Source organism: Alexandromys fortis, unplaced genomic scaffold (assembly GCF_014885135.2).
Source record: "Alexandromys fortis isolate MF-2015 unplaced genomic scaffold, M_Fortis_MF-2015_v1.1 scaffold_62, whole genome shotgun sequence".
Taxonomy (NCBI): domain Eukaryota; kingdom Metazoa; phylum Chordata; class Mammalia; order Rodentia; family Cricetidae; genus Alexandromys; species Alexandromys fortis.
In genome coordinates, this window is record NW_026067942.1 from 266,984 (window position 1) to 289,047 (window position 22,064).

Here is a 22,064-nt window from a genome sequence, read left to right on the forward strand (position 1 = left end):
GGGGGAAGGGGGAGGGAAATGGGAGGCTGGGAGGAGGCGGAAACTTTTTTTTCTTATTCTCAATAAAATAAAAAAAATGGAAAAAAATAAAAATAAAATGCATTATTTTTTAAAAAAATGTCATGGCGAAACCCATCACATTCTAAATAAAAGCATAATACGGTTCCAGAAAACTTAAGAAAAACCTCTGACACGGTGTGCATGCTCCTTGTTGGTTGAAGTGCAGATCCTAGGGATTTGGAGGCAGACACCAGGCAAAGTTGGCTTTAGAAAAGTCTGTAGACTAGCCACATGGGCAGAAGGGTAAGGGGACCCCAGCCAGGGAGGAAGTCAAAAGGAAGGCGGGATTGACTTAGTGCATCTGAGGTCCTTCAAGTCACCACTGCAAAGACCAAAGGACGTGGAAGGAGGTCAGATCTTCACCCACAAAGAAGGAAGCTGGGTGGGTGGGGGCTGGAAGTGAGCATCTGCAATGAAATGTCCTGGTGTTGGCACCTGGAGGCAGAGTGTCCATAAGTTTCTGCTTTAATCTTGGTAAGTGCATACTGTTCTCCATGTGGGTACAGCATGGATTTTATTTGTCTCCGATATATATATTTAATAATTTTATTGTTTTTTAATATATATTTATTATATATACAGTGTTCTGCCTGCATGGGTGCCTATACAGGGGTCACTGAGGGTTTTTTTTTTTTTTTTTTTTTTGGTTTTTCGAGACAGGGTTTCTCTGTGGTTTTGGAGCCTGTCCTGGAACTAGCTCTTGTAGACCAGGCTGGTCTCGAACTCTCAGAGATCTGCCTGCCTCTGCCTCCCAAGTGCTGGGATTAAAGGCGTGCGCCACCACCGCCCGGCTTCACTGAGGTTTTAAAAGAGTGAACTGAGGACCCAGGTTCGGGAATTCATTAGTTATGACTTAGAGAATTATCCCCCAAGCTTCTCCTAGACAGAACAAAAGCTAGGAGGACAGTAAGACATAGAAAACTAAGGCAGGAGCTGGAACGGTTAATGCTCCAGAATTGCTCTAGCAGAGGGCCAGTGTTCAGTTCCCAGCACCACATCAGGAAGCTCCAACCCCCTCTAATGCCAGTTCTAGGGGATCTGACGCCCTCTTCTGGCCCCCAGGAGCACCCACATTTACATGCAAATCCAACCCCACACCCCCACATACACACAATTAAGACGAAATCTTTTTATTTAGAAAAGATTGCCCAGTGTGGGGATTCACCCTTTTGATCCCAGCACTCAGGTGGATCACTCTGAGTTTGAGGCCAGCCTGGTCTACATAGTGAGTTCCTGGCCAGCCAGGGTTACATAATGAGACACTTCTCTCAAAAAAAAAAAAAGTATAAAAAAGGAAAATTAAGGTAAACAATGTTCACCATCTGGAAAGCACCTGTTTAGCAAAGGGAAGGAAGAGAACTCTATTACTACTAACCTCACACCAGGCCTGAGAAGATGCTGACCCTGAGGACACCAAGGAAGTCTTCCATCAGGACAAACTGGCTAGAGGTAATAACTCAAAATAAGATGGGCTGAGAGCCAGCAAGGCCTGGACAGAGAGGAGTATGGCCTGGGTTTGGTCATATATCTCTGCAGGTCCAGTTTTCCATTTGTAGAGCGTTGATTGGAAACAAGAAAGTCAGCTTTGCTGTGAGGCAGAAGAACTTGAGTGCCGGAGATGAAGTAAGACCCCTTTGCTATTAATTACATATGTGGATAACTGTAAATCTTATTCCTTTATTATTATTGCATGTGTGTGAGCGAGTGGGAGGGGGTATGCGTTCCACCTTTACACAAGTCCTGGGATCAAACCTGGGGTGTCACGTTTGTTCGGTAAGTGCCTTTAGGAGCTGAGCCAGCTCACAGGCTTAGCACGGACGTTTTGAGAGGTGGCGAGCTACTGGAGGCTGTTGAGCAAGGCAATCACACTGAAAAGTGTAAGAGCTCCCACAGGGCCCCTGGAAGCTTGTCCCTTGCCTCTCTATGGTCCAAGAGAGAACATTTTGTGGTCCAGACATGATGTAGCAACTAGATATGACAATGTATCAATGTCTGTCCTACCAGCTGGCCAAGAACTGAGAGTCACAGGGCAATGCATGTGTCTGAGCCTAGCAGAGGGGAAGAGCAGGTCAGAGGGAGGAACCAGAGCGAATTCAGAGCTGAGCTCTGTGAAAGAGAGCTGTGTCCCAGGCAGACTTTGGAAAGTGAAAAGGACTCTGGGTGGGAGAAGAGTCTGAGGGCAGTCTAGGAGCACACATCTCTTATCAACAAAACACAGAGGAAGCCCAGGGCTATACTGTACCTCAATAGACAGGTGGTAAGTGACAGATTAGATCACACTGCAGGAGTTTGGGCAGATCATTGAGATAGGAAACAAGAAAGAGAGGGGGAGAGACAAGACCCTTTGTCACGTTGATTGACACAAGCCTGGATGCATGTTCATAAAGGAACACAAACACAGCCACTGCAGAGTCACTGTATAAGAATGCGTGCAGCTCACTCATGCACAGACACTGCAGAGTCACTGTATAAGAATGCGTGCAGCTCACTCATGCACAGACACTGAAGAGTCACTGCATAAGGATGCGTGCAGCTCACTCATGCACAGACACTGCAGAGTCACTGTATAAGGATGCATGCAGCTCACTCATGCACAGACACTGCAGAGTCACTGTATAAGGATGCGTGCAGCTCACTCATGCACAGACACTGCAGAGTCACTGCATAAGGATGCGTACAGCTCACTCATGCACAGACACTCTGCCATCTTCATAGAAATGCACACGCTTAGATCTGAGACGACACAAGGAACATTTTAAATAAAACACCAGAAGTGAACTAGCAAGATGGCTCACTGGAAAGACACTTGTCACCAAGTCTAAAGGCTTTAGTTCAATCCCTGGGATCCGCATGGCTGAAAGAGAGAGCCAACTTCCATAAGTTGTCTTCTGACCTCCACACATGCACTGTGGCATGTGTACACATACAATAAATAAGTGAATAAATTAATAAATGCAATTTAAAAATATAGGGATGGATTTGTGGGGATGGCTTTCCTAGATTGCTCTTTTCTCAGCATTCCTTGTCCACCTTCCACAGAAAAGCTGAGAGACAGAATTAGTTCCCCAATATAAGGGGTTAGAACTCAATCATCAATCACACAATCACTAGGTCTAAGTCTTTCCCTGGAATCCAAGGAAACTAGAAGAGGTAAGAGTCTCTTTCTTGTCTCCACTGCCTCTCCCAAACTATACATATGCAATAGATATGACCAGAGGTAAACTCCTATTTGAGGACCAACATCTCCACTGGGTACCCACAGCTGCCTCCGTCACCAAGCCTCCACTTCAGGGTTTCTTAAATGTTTTCCCATTCACAACCACTTTTTACCTGAGAAATTTTTATGTGATCCCCAAACATACAGGCATACAAAATAGGTACACAAATTAAACATTTATCTATAATAATAATATATCAATAAAAACTATTTTAAAATAATTCTTCAACGTACTTACCTTTATAAAAAAAGAAACTAAAGTGACTTTGTATGCTAATGAGATGAATGCTAACGAGATGAATGTGTTTGTCTGACAAATTATAATCCAAAGATATTCTAATTGGATATGTGCTGAGGAGTGAAGGTAGAAAAATGTGGCCTTTGTTTTCTTTAATAAAACCATTCTGTTCCTAAAAGAACAGAAACTTCGTATGCACAGTAAAAATCTGCCACAATTCATGACAAATGAAAGTCTCAAACCTGAGCCAAGGTCTTTGACTTGTTGTGCGGCATAATAGGACACACAATGCCAAGTGCATGTCATGTATTCACACCCAAGGCTGCAGCGAAGTCACGTGATACAATATGGGCAAGCACTGCGAGAAACACGTCAGATTTATTATGTGTTTCTGAGTTGTTGCATATTCGTTATTATATTAGCTACTTTTCTATTGCTGTGACAAAACACTATGACCAAGGCAATTTAGAGAAGGAAGAGTGTATTTGGGCTTATGGTTCCTGAAGCTAGAGTCTGTGCAGACAGGGCAATGTCACGTCAGTGGGGAACAGAGAGCTGAGGGCTCATAGCTTGAACCACGTGTACAAGCAAAAGGTCCCACCTTCTAAACCTCCCCAAATAGTGCCTCTATATAGGGATCAACTGTTCAAATGCCTGGGACTATAGGGGACATTTCTTTCAAACCACCACTACTGCCACCGTCTTCATAATTCTCACGTCTGGTTCTGTCATGACCAGCATCGGACTTCAAGACAGATCAGCCTGAGTCCGAGACAACATCCAAAGGCAATCCTAAGACGGTCAGCTTCCAGGACGTCCCGGGACACTAGAACCAGTGTCATTATTCTCCGTGCTGAGGCACAATGTGGGATGCCTGAGGGCCCAAGGAAGGGGGGCCTGAAAGTGTTTGGGAACACCAGCAAGCTGATAAACACCCTAATCCCTACCTAGCAGTCATGCTAAGGATGCTGGTCTTCCTCAGGGGAGGCAGCACCTAGTCAGAAACCAGGTGGTTGGGATGGGCAGTAAGACACACGACCACCTTGTTTGTTCCATGAGTGACACAGACCATGTGATCCATTTTGAGTAAATTATCTCAACAGTCAATCCCCCGACTCAGGATTCTCCCTGCAAGCCTCAGATCTCACAGAGAAACAGCTCTGCCTCGCCTGCGTGTGTCTTCAATGCACAAGCCTTCACATTTTAGGTGGGGGCTCAACAAACCTAAAAGTAGAACCATTGTGCAGCTCAGAGGCAGTAAGCAACTCACGTCTTGCAAGAGTCTAAATCAGCGTTAGTAACTGTCATGCTTTAGTTGTTGTTGAGATGTGGTCTTGTGTGGCTCAGGCTGACCTTGAATTCATTATGTAGCTGAGGCTGGTTCTGAACTTCCAAACCCTCTGCCTCCACCCTTCGTGCTTGGATGACAGTGATCTGCCTCCTGGAAATAACTATTACACCTTCCACAAAATAAAAAGAAAGAGGCTACGCAGGCCAAATGTTACCTCTGCGAAAACATCACATCCTGAAACGACAATGTTGGGCCTGAAGTTAATAGTTTTCACTTTCTTCTCCAACCTGGAGTTGAGATCTTCCAAGGATGCCTCAGACAGGACCAGGTAGGGGCTTACATCTGAGTAAGCCACCTGACAAAGAAACAGAGATTGGGATAAAGTGTGGAGCACATATGCCTCAGAGGGGACATCATGATCTAGTCCCTGAAAATTCAGCACTGCCTCAACAAACACACACACGCATGCACACACACATACACAGACATACATACACACTCATAAACACACATGAACACATATACGAACATGCATGCACACACATGTACACATACACACACGCGTGTGTACATATGAACACATATGAATGTGTGCACATATACATACATATGTCTTTATAGCTATTTTTCTAGTTCCTTACATAGAAATGTCACAGCAACTCAACGCCTTAACTGGCCTTGCAGAACTGCATGACATAAAGGAACTCGAGAGAAGGCTCAGCTATTAAGAGCACTGGCTGCTCTTGCAGAGGACCAGAGTTAAATTCTTAGCCCCCACATGGTAACTCACAACAATGTGTAACTCCAGTTCCAGGGGCTCTGATGCCATCTTCCCACCTTCATAGGTACTGCACATTTGTGGTACATAGACATACATTCAGGCATAACACCCATACCTATAAATTCTTCTTTTAGTTTATGAACAGAAAATGACCTCAGAGTCACTAGACATCCCTTAAAGATGCCGTCTCACCTTCCTAAACATCCATTTCCTTAGTGTTTAATAAGGTAGTCAAGTTTGATGGCTTCGCTACATTTGAGAAGTCCCCTAATTTTATAGGTGCCTATCTTTATGCAACCTTAAAATTAATATCAAGTATGAATATTGGCCCTCATTTTTTTAACACTAAAGTTGTCTGGTTCTACTGACCATGAGGAATTCCTGCAGCCTTATGCCTTACCCTGACCATGTGAAGTCTGGGGCTCCCCACACATGCTCCTCATGCCTGCTTCCCACACCTGCTCCATACATCTGTTTCACATGCCTGCTCTACAACCCGTCCCACACACCCGTTCCCCACACCTGTCCCACACACCTACTCCCCACACCTACTCACCATACTTGTTCCACACACCTGCTCCCCACGCCTGTCCTACACACCCGCTCCCTACACCTGTCCCACACACCTGCTCCCTACACCTGTCCCACACACCTACTCCCCACACCTACTCCCCATACTTGTTCCACACACCTGCTCCCCACGCCTGTCCTACACACCCGCTCCCTACACCTGTCCCACACACCTGTCCCACACACCTGCTCTACACACTTGCTCCACACACATACGCTGGCCTGAACTTGTAATCTGACACACAGTTGTAAGGAAGCTAAAAACGTTGGACCATGCCATTACAGAATTGATCAAAAATGATACCACTCTAGAATAAATTGTGTTGTATATCTATTGGCACCAGAATACTTACACAAGTAGGAAAGTGGATACTCCAGGGGAGTGGACACTCCCCAAAATCAAGACAAAAGGAACCCCACTCCTGTACCCATCCTGTCAGGAATGAGTGTATTCCCAAGAGACACTTGTGGCTCTCCCTTTGGCTGAGACTGTAGATACAATGGAGTCTAAGAACCTGGAATATTCCCAGGAATCTTAGGTAAGGGGAGAAGAAAACAGCTGGGGCCATGATGTCATCCAGGGGAGGGATCTTGTCTCTCAAGAAGAGATTTCATGCATTTCCGACAACTTTCAGGAGAGACTGGCACCTAGATAGTGGTGATGGGCAGGACTTAATAATTCTGCATACCTTTGGTCCTCTATCTAGAAGCCTGACTCATGATGGCGGTCAGAGCCCAGGTTTTGAGCTTGGCAAGTGCTTTCTTTCTGCCTATTGCTTGGCGTCTCTGGAGCCTGGAGATTGCCGTGGAAACCACAGCATTTAGCATACCAGGGATGTGCACACGTGGCAAAACCCACACAACTTTCCTACACCCTCAGACCACACCAAGCCTCTCACATGGTCCTTGGACCGGAACCGAGCCTTCAGCAGCTGAGAACGTCTGGGGTTCATGTGGGGCTCGAAGTGCACCAGGCGACAGGGCTGTGTCTTCAGGAAGCTGGTGATCCACTGAGCGGCTTCCTCTCCGCAATCCCTGCCCTGCACCTCCAGACCATGCACTCTGCAGTGGGGACAATTCAGAGGCTGTGAGTACTGTAATCCTGTATGCCCGGATGGATCAGAGAAACTGCAAAGATTCAACCATGACATGGCCAACATCCCTTCATAACCCGAAGGCCTGCCTTTAGCTCAGCCCTGCCTCAGGGCCACTGTAGACATGAAATGGAATAGAAAGTGCTGTTTCAATCCTTGCTCTTCCCATTTGCAAAAGCAACTGAAGCATAGCTGTGTCCCCTGCCTGAAAGGTGTGTTTGGAGGATGCAGAGAGGTAATAGGTTTGAAGTGTACTGAGTTTTCAGAGGAACATGAACAGGCTGAGGGGATGGCTCAGTTGGTACAAGCATGAAGACCCAACCCCAACCCTTAAGAACCAAGCCTAGAATCGGTCATGATTGAGGAACTGCCCAATTCAAGTTGGCTTGTAGGAGATTGTCTTGACTGTCGATTGAGGGGAGACCCAGCCCACTGTGGTGGGAAGAGAGAGGGCAGGTGTTTATTGCAGTGGTAGAGTTTGAACCCAGGACCTTGTGCATGCTAAGCCAGCACTCTACCCCTGAACCACATCTCCATTCTGCTTTTTACCTTTTCTTCATTTTTTTCAGACAAGGTCCCATTGAGTTGCCCAGGCTACTGTTGAACTTATGATCCTCCGGCCTCAGTCTCTGATTACAGGCTGATGCCAGCAGGTCTGACCAGGATGGATAGACTATGGGCTTCCTTGGATGTTCATGTTTTTTGTTGTTTTAAATGTTTTGTTTTTGAAACAGGATTTCTCTGTGTAGCCCTAGCTGTCCTGGAACTCACTCTGTAGACCAGGCTGGCCCCTCCATTGTTCTAACTTCCTCAAAAGTGCAAGAGCATAGGCACAATCTGGATTTAAACACAAATATATATGTTCATTCATGTGTATATAGGACATGAAAGTGAAGAGGGGCCATGCATGGGAGAAAGAGGTCTAAAGGAAAGCAAGGGGGCAAAAAAATGACACATTTCTGTTATATAGATTTACTTAACTATTATCTACCTATCTATTATCTATCTATCATCTATCTATCCATCATCTATCTATAGGGTTTCATAGAGCCCAGGCTGGCCTTGAATGAGCCATATAGCCAAGAATGACCCTGAACTTCAGATCTTCCTGCCCCCACCTCTCCAGTGCTGGGTTACAGGTGTGTACCCCCATGCCTACACTGGGTAATATTGAGAGTAAGTCTAGGGCTTTGTGAGTGGTGGACCAATACCCTACCACTGAGCTGCATCCCCAACCCTGTATATACAAATATGGTATGAAATATTGAGACAATTATTTGAGGAGAATAAAGAACCAATTGAGGGGTACAGGACAAGAGAATATGGGGCTAATATGAGCGACGTACAATTTGTGTGTGTAAAGTTGTCATCATGAATCCCATCTATTGTTTTGTAAGCTAACTGTGAATTTAAACAATTAAAAGCTGAAGTAAAGAGAGATTGCATGCAGATTTGCTCCCACAGGCCAGAGGCCCGTTCTACTCACCTGCACTGGAGGAGCGGGTTTGTGGCGGGGGGTGTGATGGGCAGCAGCAGGTCCTTTGTGTAGGCTGCACTGATAGTCAAGGTGTCATTGTCACAGGTCAGGGAAACCAAGACCAAGCGAGGTTCCTGCCGGGCAGTGACCATGTTGCCGTCTTCATTGATCACAAGCCAAAACCTGACATTGTCCAAACAAAACCAGCACAGGCAGCCTGAGCCATTAGCAGAGTCATAGTTTACCCCCCTCCTATTTCTCCTGGTAAGAAGCCAGGGGTGTACGTGTGTGTGCATATGTGCCTGCTCACCTGCCTGCCTGTCTCTCTGTCCTTAGCATTGCCTTGGCTGCAAACAAGGACTGACTGACAATGTCTGTTCATTTTAAAAGGGCAGATAACCACTCAACAATTAATATATAACAGATGGAACACTCTGAGGCAAAGATGTTAAGTATACTTTACCCCAATTGTCAGGACTTGACCACGTTCATTAAACATGCCCTAAGAAGATGTTAAGAATCTACTTCACAGAAAGCCAGAGACTCACCAGAAACTGAACTCTCAGGAACAGAAAGAGGAGGCTGTTCCTCAAGGAGTTTGCAGCCGTAGAATGCAGCTAAACAACCGGTCATGCCAATTCCATGCACTGCTTTTTTAATTTTTAAATTGTATGTGTTTGATGTTTATGGGCATTTAGGTGTGTGCACCACACGCATGCAGTGCCTGCAAAGGCCAGAAGAGGGCATACAATACCCTGGAACTTGAGTTACCAGCAGCTGCCAGCCTCAGTACAAATGCTGGCAACAAAACCCTGCCACCTGCAAGAACAGCAAGCACTCTTAACTGCTGAGCCGTCTCTCCAGACCGGCCAACCAAATGTTTAAAAACTGGGTACTGTGAATCCTGCAATTTGCTAAAAAGACCTAGTGTCCATCTTTACCACACTTTTCTAGCCCACTATTCCCCAGGCTTGGAGATGCTGACTTCCTAGGAAAACGACAGAAAAGCAAGTGCATCCCCTTTCTGCTTCCAGGGGAGTGAAGACCCGGAGCAGAAACTGAAGCAGAGCGGCTTCCTGGTTGGCTCCCCGTAGTTTGTGCTACTTGCCTTCTTAAACAATCCAGGACCACCAGGCCAGGGGTGGCACTGCCTGCAGTGGGGGCTGGGCCGTTCCACATTCATCATTAATCAAGAAAATGCCCCACAGACTTGTCCATAGGCCAGTCTGATGAAGGTGTGTTCTCAATTGAAGTTCCCTTTCCCAGATATCTCTAACTTGTGTCGAGTTTTGACAAAAAAACTAACCAGGACACCATTTTATTCCTACGAATAATTGATTACATATAATTCATATGGTTGAAATGACGTGCACTATGAGGAGGGATGTGTGCCGTAGGAAAAGGGAATATATATCTTCAGTGAAGGTAGAGAGCCACCCTCACTGTGCTCCTTAGTAACCAAGTCCTCTTTTTATTCATCCCCAGCCTGGAACAAAAATCAGGGAACTTGAGAACTCTTACTCAGGTGGCTTTTTAGTTGGTTGGTTGGTTTTTGTTTTGGTTTTTAAGACAGGTGTGGTGGTTTAAAAGAAAATGGCCCCCAAAGGGAGTGGCATTACTAGGAGGTGTGGCCTTCTTGAAGGAAGTGTGACACACTGGAGGCAGACTTTGAGGTCTCACATATGTTCAAGCCATGCCCAGTATCTCAGACCACTTCCTGTTCTCTGTGAATCAAGATGTAAGCACTCTCAGCTCGCTCTCCAGCACCATGTCTGTCTGCACGCCATCAGACTCCCAGCTGCCATGCTTCCTGCCATGACAGTAAGGGACTAGACCTCTGAACCGTAAGCTTCCACAATTAAACATTTTCCTTCATAAGAGTTGCTTTATAAGAGTTGCCGTGGGGACCGGAGTGGTGGTTCAGAGGTAAAGAACATTGACTGCTCTTCCAGAAGTCCTGGAAGAACCACACGGTGGCCCACAGCTATCTATAATGAGATCTGGCACCCTCTTCTGGCATGCAGGCATATATGCAGGCAAAACTCTGTATACATAATAAACAAATCTTTAAACAAAGAGTTGTGGTGGTCATGGAGTCACTTCACAGCAACAGAAACCCCAAGACGACAGAGATTTTTTGTGTAGTCTTGGCTGTCCTGCATCTTGCTCTGTTGACCAGGCTGACCTTGAACTCACAGACACACACACCTCCTGAGTGCTGGGATTAAAGGTGTGTGCCACCACGCCCTGTTGGCTTCTGTCATTCTTGATAGCATATTCCTCTAGAAGCTATACTGTTGTTGCTTTGCTTTTAAATAGCATCACCAGCTTCTCTGGAGAGTCTATGTGGGCCCTGGATTTGGCCAAGAACCCAGGACAGACCCAGCCCACAAGTGTGAGAAGCCACATGAAGTGTGGCATCACGACGGTAAGTACACGCAGTGTTGTGCAACCTTCCCCGCTAGTTCCCGAACCTTTCATCTTTCCAAACTCTACACCCGTTAGACAATAACTCAGCACACCTGCCTCCTGCCGCCCCAGAGCCTCCACTCTACTTTCTGTCTATGAATTTGGAGTCCAGCAATTCGAACTGAAACCATACACAGCTAGTCCCTCTGCCCTGCTCATTTAAATTAGCACCCTGTCTCATTGTTCATCCGTGCTATAGCGTGCGCTAGACCCTCACTCCTTTCCAAGGTTGGGGCATATTCTACCATCCGCATAAACCACATTTTACTTAATCATCTCATCCTTCGACGGACATCTGGGTCATTTCCACTTCTTACTTGCTGCTGTGCACAGTCAAGGTTCAAAACTGCAAAACACATTTCTTATACTCAAGCCCCTGTTTTCCAATCCTTCTGGTAAAGCATCAGCGGGTGCCAGTCTTTAAGCCTGGGATTTACGCCCAGCTCTTTAGAATGTTGGGAAACTTACTTGCCTGGATAGTGTGTAGTCATTTTCTAGTTTTTCACTTACAAGTTGTTACTGTCCTTTGCTAAATTCTCCCTGAATGTCCCCCTACCCTCCAGGACCTTCCTCTCTGTTTCCTGGCACTTGTCACAGTTCCCCAGTGGATCAGTTGATGACTTTTGTTTGTTTGGTTGGTTGGTTGGCTGGATTTTTTGTTGTTGTTGTTTATTTTTTGCTTCAGTTCCCTGGGAGCTTGTGACAAAAGTAAAGGAGTTTGCCACCACAGCTGTGGTACAAGTTCAAAACATGTTTTCTGAATCGATGAGGTAACATAATGTCAGTGCCCTTTGCCTCCGACAGAAACTATCCAAAGACAGAAAGCGGCTGTCTGGGAGACCCCACTCTAGGAATCAGGGACTAGTTAGGACTCTTGGCTGCCTGAAGCAGAGGTGCGGCAGATCAGTTTTCAACTTTCTAGTGAACCGCAGTGTATGGGTGAAAGGAGGGGGTGGTTGGTGGATTTTCAAGTGGGGGGCGGGGTGGGCAGGGAGCCGGGCAACCAACTAGAAGGAAGGCCTTGGAGCAGCCACCCACCTCCTTCTCTAATGATCTGTTTTCTCAAGACTAGGAGGACTGCAAAAAGCACAAGGTGATGAGGGGCACACGAGACAAGGTCCACGCCAGGAGGAGGAGCTTACCAGTCAGTCCTCAGTCACTCAGCGACCTTTTGTAAAGGCCGCCCCCAAATCAGCCATGGGACAAGGAGGGTTTTGAGACATAAATAAATAAATAAATAAATAAATAAATAAATAAATAAATAAATAAATAAATCTCTATTTCTTTTCGCTGAGTCAGTCTATCAGCGTGCGCACTGGACCAGCCAGGTGGGAGGCTCACCGCTGGTGTTAGCTTTCCAGAGCTGAGCCAGAGGTTACAACACCTGTCAGTCTGTGTGCCCAGAGCTGGTGGGAGGGAAATCAGATCCAAAGAGAGCAGAGGTGCCCTTCCCGAAGTCTGGGAGTCCTCACGGGCTTTTAGTCGCTGTTTACAAAATCCCAGTAACTAAAGACAGCACAAATCTCAGGTTCAGCCCCGCACGCAGAGACTTTCTAACCTAATGAGAGTCTGGGGAAAATAACACTTGCCGATTTTTTTTTTTTTTTTTTTTTTTTTTTTTACTGCAAGAAAGTGTTCAACTGTTACAATAACGACGAGCGGCGCCTACAAGCCCTCTGCACTCTGGCATCAATTGTCTTAGTTTCTCTAGAGTTGAAGAATACCACTAAAAGGAAAGTGACCAAGGGCTCCGTGAGGGAGTTTGAAGTTTCTTCTTGCGGATTAGCCGGCGGAGGGCATGTCTTATTGGGAACACAGTTATTTTCTACTGGAAGTGAGAAACCTGGAGACTTGAGAGTTCCAGGTCCCCCGAGTGGCTGGTGGAGGGTCAGGGTCACTTTCTTCCGTTTCCCGGCGCCCCTTCCCCAGTTCCTGATCTCTTATCTGGTAAGGAATGAGGAGACCCACGCCCTCGCGCACCCACACAGCCTAGGTCAGGGGGGCGCAAGGCTCACGTACCTGTCACGCAGGTGACCACAACGCAGCCCCATGTCGGTGCACTCCGCCTCGCTCACCGACACCCCCTTGCAGGACTTGATCGGGTAGATCCAGAGCTGTGACACGGTCCCCACCTGCTGTAGCCGCCGGCGCCGGGGACGCACGCGAAGCCAGGCCACGGTCCCCAGCGCCACCGCGACCAGTCCCAGCGCGGCGACGCTGAGCCAGGTGGACCGCAGCTGCCGGGGGACCCGGGATGCGGAGAAGCCTTGGAGGGCCAGAGCCCAGGAGCCAGAGGCACCCATGGCGAGGGCAGACGGGGCGGGCGCTGATTCACCTCAGGCGCCGGCTGCGCTAAGCTAAGCGCTCAGGCGCCGGCTGCGCTAAGCTAAGCGCTGTCGCCAGTGGCCCTGTAGCTCCTGACCCTTTCCCGCCAATCCAAGTTGAGCATCTTCACGCAGCCTGGGCGGGGAGGGGGTGGCTCAGCTGTGGTGGTTTTCACCTCCTCCTGTCCTTTTTCCCTCCCTCTCTCATTCACTCACCCTGACCCTCCCCTACAATCAATGTAGAACAGCTTCTTTGTGTTTGTAGGGTTGTTTATTTGACCTAAAGCATACATCGTTTGCGGAAACATGGTGTGATTTTGAAATCAGAAATCAGGCTGCTGGGCAGCTGCCGGAGAGCAGTTTGGCAATGGCCAAGGAGCTTCCAGCCAGCTGGGATCTGAAGGTGGAAAGATCTTACCAGGCCCTGAGGCTCTACAGGGCTGAGCCACGTTCGTTTCTCCATGCCTGACGCCTCAGAGCTCTCTGCAGAGCCTGAGACCAGGAGTAGTCCTTAGACAAGGCTCCAGGTTCTTTCCCTGCAGGTCCCCCAAGGCAGACTCTTGTCAGTTGTCACCCCAAATGCCAGCATATCTTAAACTACAAAGCCAAGGCCAACAAGGTACCTCCGGTTCCTGTTTGATGTCTCAAGTTGCTAAAATGTCGTTTTTATTCATGATTATTCTAACAGGGAGAAAACTATTTCTCTACAATAGGGCAGAGGGACTGGACTTTGTATTAAAGCAAAGGGATGTTTACAGCCAAGGGGCAAAGGGCAGGGGGAGGGGGTGTGGGTAGCTGCCAGTGGCAAGCAGGAATGAAGGTTTCTCTAAAGAGCTTTTGCCCTAACTCTGGCCATCAGACTACTGAAACAGTGAACCCCAAGAAACTGGAAGTTCCCCCTCCCCCACCCTACCCTAAATCTCAGACTGAGAGAAGGAACAAGCCAGCCAGAGGGGAGCCTGTCTCACAGGAAGAGATTTCACAGGGTTCTGAGGACCTCAGACTGCCTTCCAGGAGACTGCGGCTGACACCCTGCACAGGCTGTGATGGGCGGGGTCACACCTTGACCAGAGCGGTCCTGCTAATGGGACAGACAGTCCCCAGAACTCATGTTCATGAAATATACAAGATTGAGGATCTTGTGGAGGGTAACTGAGGCCAGGCAACGTATGGCAGAGTTGGAGGCCCCGTAAAGATGCTCTGAGAGGCCGTTCTGTGAAGCGTGGGAAAAGCAGAACGCCTGCAAGCATGCACTGGCGTTTTCTTCCTACTTGGAGTACTCGTGATCTTCTGACAACGATGGACACGTCTTCCTCTGCCGCCAGCTCACTTTGGGGTCCTCTGGTACTCAGTGTCTATCCTGCAATATTTTCTTGTCATGTACCCAATACCTTTCCTTGCCCAATGCCCAGTCACCCTCTGCCTCTCCTCACTCCCACAACACCCAGAGGTGATCATAGTTCCAAGGACACAGCGTGCAGTTAGCTAGTCATCTTGCTTTCCTGGCTTTGGGCTGTTTATTGTGATGGACATGAAAGTCACCCTCTTGCTCTCATGTCCCCAGGTGGTGACGCTATTTATTTGGCAGAGGCTAAAGAAGCTTTAAGAGATGCAGGCTAGCTGAGAAGGAAGGAAGTCTCCTGGGGGGGGGGGGGTTGTACCTGGACGCTCCTGCTCATTTTCTCCCTATGTTTATCAAGTAAAGAATGCCCCCTCTGCCGCATGTGCCCACACTAGGTACTCTGCCCAAGAGCGCAGCAGATGGAACCACTGGATAAATGAATCCCCTTCCTCCACCAAGTTGTTCACCTGGGGATGTCTGTCACGGAGAAGAACTGGTACAGCAATGATGTGTGCCACTGGGGACCAGGCAAGGCTCTGACTTCTCTACAGCAGGGCTTCTTGGAGGCACCCGGAACTGAGTGTGTGTATCACCCTTCCTATTTCTCTTTGGAAATGTATAAGGGAAAGTGGCTTAAAACTTAATGGCTGACTTTAAACTGAGTATGACTTTAAATAATTTATCATTTCCAGGCTGGGCGGTGGTGGTGCATGCCTTTAGTCCCAGCACTTGGGAGGCTGGTGGATCTCTGTGAGTTCTAGGCCAGCCTGGTCTACAGAGCTATTTCCAAGACAAGCTCCAAAGCTACAGAAAGAAAACGCCTGTCTCAGATGTGGGATCATTTCCAAAATTTTCCCAAGATAGGGCTTGCCTATCACAGCCAAAGGTGAGGGGTTAAACTGAGACCCAGAACCCAGCAAAGGAAAAGACAGAAGGAAGTAACAACTGTCTCCTGTTAACTATTAGATATCTCTTGGGGTCTATAACCTTTCTATGCTGTGACCCTTTAATACAGTTTCTTATGTTGTGGTGACCCCCCCAACCATAAAATTACTTTGTTGCTACTTCATAAGTAATTCATAACGTAAATAAATATCTGCTATTCAGGATATCTGATGTGACCCCTGTGAAAGGGTCGTTTGACCCCTCAACACACTGGCTTAGACAGTCATGTTCATGCAGTACACACCAGCGGCAAGAGGTTGTGTTTGGAACCCAGGAAAGATGTGTGACGATTCTGTAAAATGAGGAGTAAATGTCACAGATGAGGCAGGCAGAAGCTCACACGTCTCAGAGACAGAGAAACCACACCATTTTACGTGGGCAAACTCACATGTTATTTTGCTTGTTACAGCAAGCTAGTTCTTTTTTTTATTATGAAAAATAGATATGAACATTGAAAAAAATGTGTTCATGGTTTCTCCTGCTCATTCCTAACTTCCGAAGAGTCTATTCTTTTAAATTCTATTTTCTTGTGGAATTAAGAGGAATTGACAATTAGAGATAAATTTTATGTCTTAATAGAATCAGAATGAAATATAAAGGCACAATCTATGAAGAAAATAACCCCAGGATCTATGAAATCATTTCTCTATTTAAGCACAACCCCGCTCTGTAACAGTAAGGCAAAGACAGTCACAAATCAAACTCAGCAGGGCTCAACAGCCAGGTCACAAACAGATGTCTGTAAGCATGTTAGCTCACATGGCTCATTGTCCCACTGCTCTCGGACAAGAGATCTACAGGAAGTATAAAGCTTTAAGAGAATGTGGCAGCTTTTAAGCTGACTCTAAACTTCCTTTCCTCAGCAGTGTTAGAGGCAAGTCATTAGAAAAGGGCAATAGTGGAAATGACATCCAGAATAATTGTACGCACAATTTCATCTTCTTAAAAAACACCATTATCTAAAATCTATACACCCTTCCATTCCCTCTGGTACTTTCTTGAATTAACTCAGGTTGTATGAAGCTCTGGAGGAAAAAAACGGAGGTTCGTTTCCAGCAAGACGGTCATGGCTGGCAGTAAAGGACTCGCAGAAGTATCTCCTAGGACCTGGAAACTGAATAAATGATAAGATCTCTATTATTTTGTTACTCAGTCGACTGTTGGTCATCTGTAACGCAAACTTGAACAAAACAGTCGCTTCCTGAGGTTAAAGTACAGGGAATGTAAATGATGACATCAGAGAAAAGAGCCAGAAAATAGATTCCCGTCAGAATCCTAAGAAGGGGTCTTTCTTACCTGATGCTGTTGGCTGTGGCCACACTGCCCTACAAAGGCTCACATGACTCCTAAAAGGTGGGACCTCGTGAGGGTTCATTAGGTCACCTAGGCTGTGCCTCAGAGAGAGATTAAGACAGATCTTGTGGAGCCCGCTGGGCTAGCTAGTTTGTGTTGGTTTGACACAGGCTAGAGTCATCTGGGAGGAGGAAACCTCAGCTGAGAAGCTGCTGCCAATAGACTGGCCTATGGGCAAGTCTGGTGCCTTGTCTTGACTGACAGCCGATGTCTGAGGGCCCAGCCCATTGTGAGCAGTACCCTCTGCTGAGCTGACGGTCCTGGGTTGTATAAGAAAGCAGACTGAGCTGGGCAGTGGTGGCACATGCGTTAGAGGACATCCTGGTCTACAGAGTGAGTTCCAAGACAGCCTGGACTGCTACAGATAAACTCTATCTAGGAAAAAAAAAAAGGAAAAGAAAAGGAAGAAAAGAGGCTGAACAAGCCATGAGGAGCAAGTCGGTGTTCCTCCATGGCCTCTTCCTCAGTTCCTGCCCTGCCTTCCTTCAGCGATGGACTGTTTGTTACTTCTAAGTGCAAGCAAAATAAATCCTTTCCTCCCTCAGTTTTTTTTTTTTTTGTTGTTGTTGTTTTTGATCACGGTGTTTATCACAGCAATAGAGACCCCACTAAGAAACTCAGTATGGTGCTCTGAGTAACTGGCCCCAGAGGCTCACATGCTTGAGCCCAGCAGGCAGAGGCTCTGTTTAAAAGGGTCAGCAAGCATACATGGATCTACTCTACATGGGAAGTAGAAAAAGACAAGATCTCCTGAGTAAATTGGGAGCTTGGGGACCATGGGAGAGGGCTGAAGGGGAGGGGAGAGGCAGGGAGGAGAGCAGAGAAAAATGTAGAGCTCAATAAAAATCAATAAAAAAGAAGAGAAAAGAAGCAAAAAAAGCACAATTTTATAAAAACACTGGACCAAATCTTGGGAGACTTTTCTTTGCAAACTGATAAGTAGCTAGTTCTATAAATTTATCAGAATTAAATTCTCAGTCCTCTAGTTACTTATTTGTAGATTTGTTACTGTGTAATTTTCTAAAATGTCAAACATTTTTATAAGAAAGAATGATATGGAATTTTAATGCCTCAACAATTTGCTCAAATGATTTGACATTTTATGTATATGTATATAAATGTTCTTGTTCACAATAGACTTTTCAGTCTCTGAAACATAAAAAAAAATAAAATAAAATAAAAAATAAAAAAAATAAAAGGGTCAGCAAGGTTAAAAGGTGTGGCCTTGTTGGAGGAAGGATCAGTGGGGGGTGGCCTTTGAGGTCTCAAAAGCCCACACCAGGTCCTTCCTCTGCTGTGGACCAGGATGTGGCTCTCAGCCGCTTTCCTAGCACCGCAACTGCGGCCACCGTGCTCGCTGCCATGATGGTAATGAACCAAGCCTCTGAATCTCTAAGCAAGCCCCAAACTAAATGCTTTCTTTATAAGAGCTGCCTTGGCCATGGTGTCTCTTCACAGCAACAGAGCAGTGACTATGAGACCCTGTTAGTTCCCTTAAGAGATATTTGTTTTGCCAGGCAGCAGTGACGCACACCTTTAATCCCAGCACTTGGGAGGCAGAGGCTGGCAGATCGAGGCCAGCCTGGTCTACAGAGCTAGTGCTAGGACAGACAGACAGACAGACACAAAGAAAAAGAGATATTTGTTTTAAAAGAGCAAGTTTGGCCCTCTGTCTTCCGGTCTTACCATGAGAGCTCTCTGTACCATGATACGGTCAACCACACTGTGAAACCTTCAAGGGAGCCTTACCGGAGACCAAACTGAAGGGTCCACCTAATCTTGGACCGCCAGCTTTGGGAACCAGTGGGCTAACCAAACCTCTCCTGTGTATTTTGTTGGAGCACTAGGAAACGGCATGTAAAGTACAAAAGAAAAACAACTCCTTTACAAACAATTGTCACGATGCTAATTCTACTTTTACAAACCTAAGTTATTGAAAATCTTCTAGTTTTGAAATGCTCTGGCCTACAGAGAGATTCGCTGTGTTGCTGTTTATAACATAGTTGGGTATAATACAAGCAGCAAGTAAAGTAAAAACGTTTAAGGAGTATCATTCATTTCAACAGTATATTATTAAGTCATCAACAGTAAATTTGCATACAGGTGGGCTACAAATACATGTGTCACAGCTACAGAAATAAACAAAACTTCTATCTGCAACAAATGTAGAAGCAGGTGATTTCCATCTTTCGAATTCTCTGGTCTTTCCTGATCTTGCCATGGTGAACATGCATCGCCACTAGAACGAAACACAAACTTGTGTGTTTAAATTTTAAGTAAGCCACACACGGTAGCGCATTCCAGTCACCTCAGCACTCAGGAGGCTGAGGCAGGGGTGAGGCCAGCCTGGGCTACACAAAAAACCCTGTGCACAGCCCCCATCCCTCAATTTTTAAGTAAATAAATAACAGAACTAGCTTTGGTGCCTGTCCCTCCAATGTGAGCCTTCCAGCTTCCAACCCGCGGGGCCCTGGACCATGCCCTGATCCTCCTGGCCTTACTCAGCAAGGTCAGGCTGAGCTCTGCTCTCAGACTTTGCCCCATCATTCCACTGGAAAAGCTGTTCTTTCCCTGAGCCCCTGAACACAATCCAGTGCCTGAGCACTGAGTTACTTCTTCACACATAAAATACAACAGGACGCTGGGTGAGGACCGGGCCTCTTAGCTGTGTCTTCTCAGCTCCGCAACGCTACGTCAGTTGGCCCGCATGAGTCTTGACTGCGTATCTATTAAGTGTCTACTGTCATTTCCTCACGGGCCCTAGCAGGGAGGTGAGAGGCTCTTAGGGCCTTTAAAAGTCAAGGTCTTGGGGGCTGGAGAGATGGCTCAGAGGTTAAGAGCACTGACTGCCCTTTGAGAGGTCCTGAGTTCAATTCCCAGCAACCGCATGGTGACTCAAAACCATCTGTAATGAGTTCTGGTGCCCTCTTCTGGCATGCGGGGATATATGCAGGCAAAACACCATATACATAATAAATAAATCTTTAAAAAAAAGAAAAAAAAATTAAAAACAACAACAAAAAAAAAACCTCAAGGCCTCCTGGAAAGCTGAGCGAACAAGAACTACAGTGAACTACAGGAACTAAAGGAACTACAGTGAACAGAAGGATGCTATGGCTGTCCACTGCATAGGTCTGTCATCAAGGCACTGGAGGACTTCTAACTGTAAATATCGTTCGGATGTCATTGGGCTCAGTCACCCAGAGCTGGATCAGCAGGACAAGGTCAATCAGATCTGCCATTTCCTTTCTAGTACCTTCTATATTTCACCAACTCTAAGGCAGAGCAATTATAAGATACATCAATTTTGAATCACAAGGATTTTTTTACTGTTTTTTAACTATTTTTTTTGAAACATGGTCTTAATATGTAGTACTAGCCGTAGCATAACTCACTATATAGACCCCAAACTAGCCTCAAACTCACAGAGACCTGCCTATCTCTGCCTCCCAAATGCTATGATTAAAGGCATAAGCGATCACATCTGGTTATTTTTCAATGTCTTATATTGCATTTATTGATGGGGATGTGGCATGCATGTGGAGGTCAGAGGGCAGCTTGGAAGACCCAGCTCTACCCCTCCACCATGGGGATCTACGGAGCTGAACTAAGGATAGCAGACTTGACAGCAAGCACGTTTTCTCACTGGGCCACCTCGCAAGCTCTCACGTGGATTTTTACAGAATGCGCGGGGTCAGACATAGTGGCCTTCAGTCCCAGCACTCAGGAGGCAGAGGTTGATCTCTGAGGTTGAGGCCAGCCTGGTCTACAGAGTGAGCTCCAGGACTGCCAGGACTACATGAAGACCCTGTCTCAGAAAACAAGACAGTACGGTTAGAAGTATGGTTACACGCCCCATCACGACAGGTGGCTGTAACAGGATTAAGTTTTCTCCACGCTATCTCAACCATCTTTGATTTCTACCCTCTGCCCTGAAAAGTCCTGTAGAAAAACACCCTACCTCGTTCCACAAACTCAGGGTCACAATGATCCAGCTCATTGCATATTCTTGGCTCCTGTTAGATTTCTTGCTTGCTTCCCCCTGCAACTGCCAACCAGGATGTGGTTTATTTATGTTCTTTGTCTCTGAAATCTCGTAAAACATGCATGCAGGCCTGCTCCGAGAGAAGTCTTTCTCCTAGGCAGTCGCGGGCTGGCTTAATAGAGACTCTCAAGTCTATCTTTGGTCATGCCACATGGTCTATGGGTTTTCATCCCATACAGTAGTCAAAAGATGTTATTTCCTTTTTCACACACACACACACACACACACACACACACACACACACACACACACACACACACACATCTATATATATACCACCCTTAAAGCTGTGCCACCTGGTAGCTCAGAACCATCTGTAACTCCAGCTCCATGGCATGCAGTGCCCTCGTGTGGTCTCTGAAGGTACTACATGTATGCAGTATACATTCAGACATGCAGGCAAAAAAAAAAATACTCAAACACATAAGATAAAAACAATAAGTCAGAAAGGAAGGAAGGAAGGAAGGAAGGAAGGAAGGAAGGAAGGAAGGAAGGAAGGAAGGAAGGAAGGAAGGAAGGAAGGAAGGAAGGAAGGAAGGCAGGCAGGAAGGCAGGAAGGAAGGAAGAGAACAATGCTTCGGGAAGGTTTAATAATAGGTTTTGCATAAGCCAGACCCAAAAAGAGGAACATGGGATGTTCTCACTCATATTTGGTTTCTAGCCATAAATAAAGGACATTGAGCCTACAATTCGGGTTCTTAGAGAAGCTAAAGAAGAAGGAGAACCCAAAGAAAAACATATAGGCATCCTCCTGAATATTAACCTTCATCAGGCGATGAAAGGAGACAGAGACAGAGACCCACATTGGAGCACCGGACTGAAATCTCAAGGTCCAAATCAGGAGCAGAAGGAGAGCGA

The 22,064-nt window shown here is 46.5% G+C and overlaps 2 protein-coding genes and 2 long non-coding RNA genes across 5 annotated transcripts in view; 2 read left to right on the top strand and 2 right to left on the bottom strand.

The window, feature by feature from the left end:
• Nucleotides 1–13,646, bottom strand: part of Mtarc1 (mitochondrial amidoxime reducing component 1) — a 20,738-nt gene extending 7,092 nt beyond the window's left edge. Inside the window, exons 1-4 of the mRNA XM_050148205.1 lie at nt 13,217–13,646; nt 8,738–8,911; nt 7,057–7,219; nt 5,021–5,161 (exon numbers count right to left, since the gene is read on the bottom strand). Of these exons, the coding sequence (XP_050004162.1) occupies nt 5,021–5,161; nt 7,057–7,219; nt 8,738–8,911; nt 13,217–13,500 (762 nt within the window). The 5' untranslated portion in view covers nt 13,501–13,646. The remainder of the gene's footprint in view (nt 1–5,020; nt 5,162–7,056; nt 7,220–8,737; nt 8,912–13,216) is intronic.
• Nucleotides 8,918–12,817, top strand: LOC126505354 (uncharacterized). Its single transcript, XR_007592872.1, has 2 exons — nt 8,918–12,090; nt 12,270–12,817. It is a non-coding gene; the product is annotated as an uncharacterized lncRNA (long non-coding RNA).
• Nucleotides 13,647–16,197: 2,551 nt separating the features above from the next.
• The window catches only part of Mtarc2 (mitochondrial amidoxime reducing component 2), a 39,973-nt gene continuing 34,106 nt past the window's right edge, over nt 16,198–22,064 (bottom strand). The window contains exon 8 of one of the 2 annotated variants that reach the window (XM_050148206.1): nt 16,198–16,922. The gene's annotated coding sequence lies outside the window, so the exon portion shown is untranslated. Of the gene's footprint in view, nt 16,923–19,187; nt 19,401–22,064 lie in introns of those variants that run through there. The other variant, XM_050148207.1, reaches the window with a different exon arrangement.
• The window catches only part of LOC126505353 (uncharacterized), a 3,562-nt gene continuing 904 nt past the window's right edge, over nt 19,407–22,064 (top strand). Inside the window, exon 1 of the long non-coding RNA XR_007592871.1 lies at nt 19,407–21,803. This is a non-coding gene — a long non-coding RNA (uncharacterized lncRNA). The remainder of the gene's footprint in view (nt 21,804–22,064) is intronic.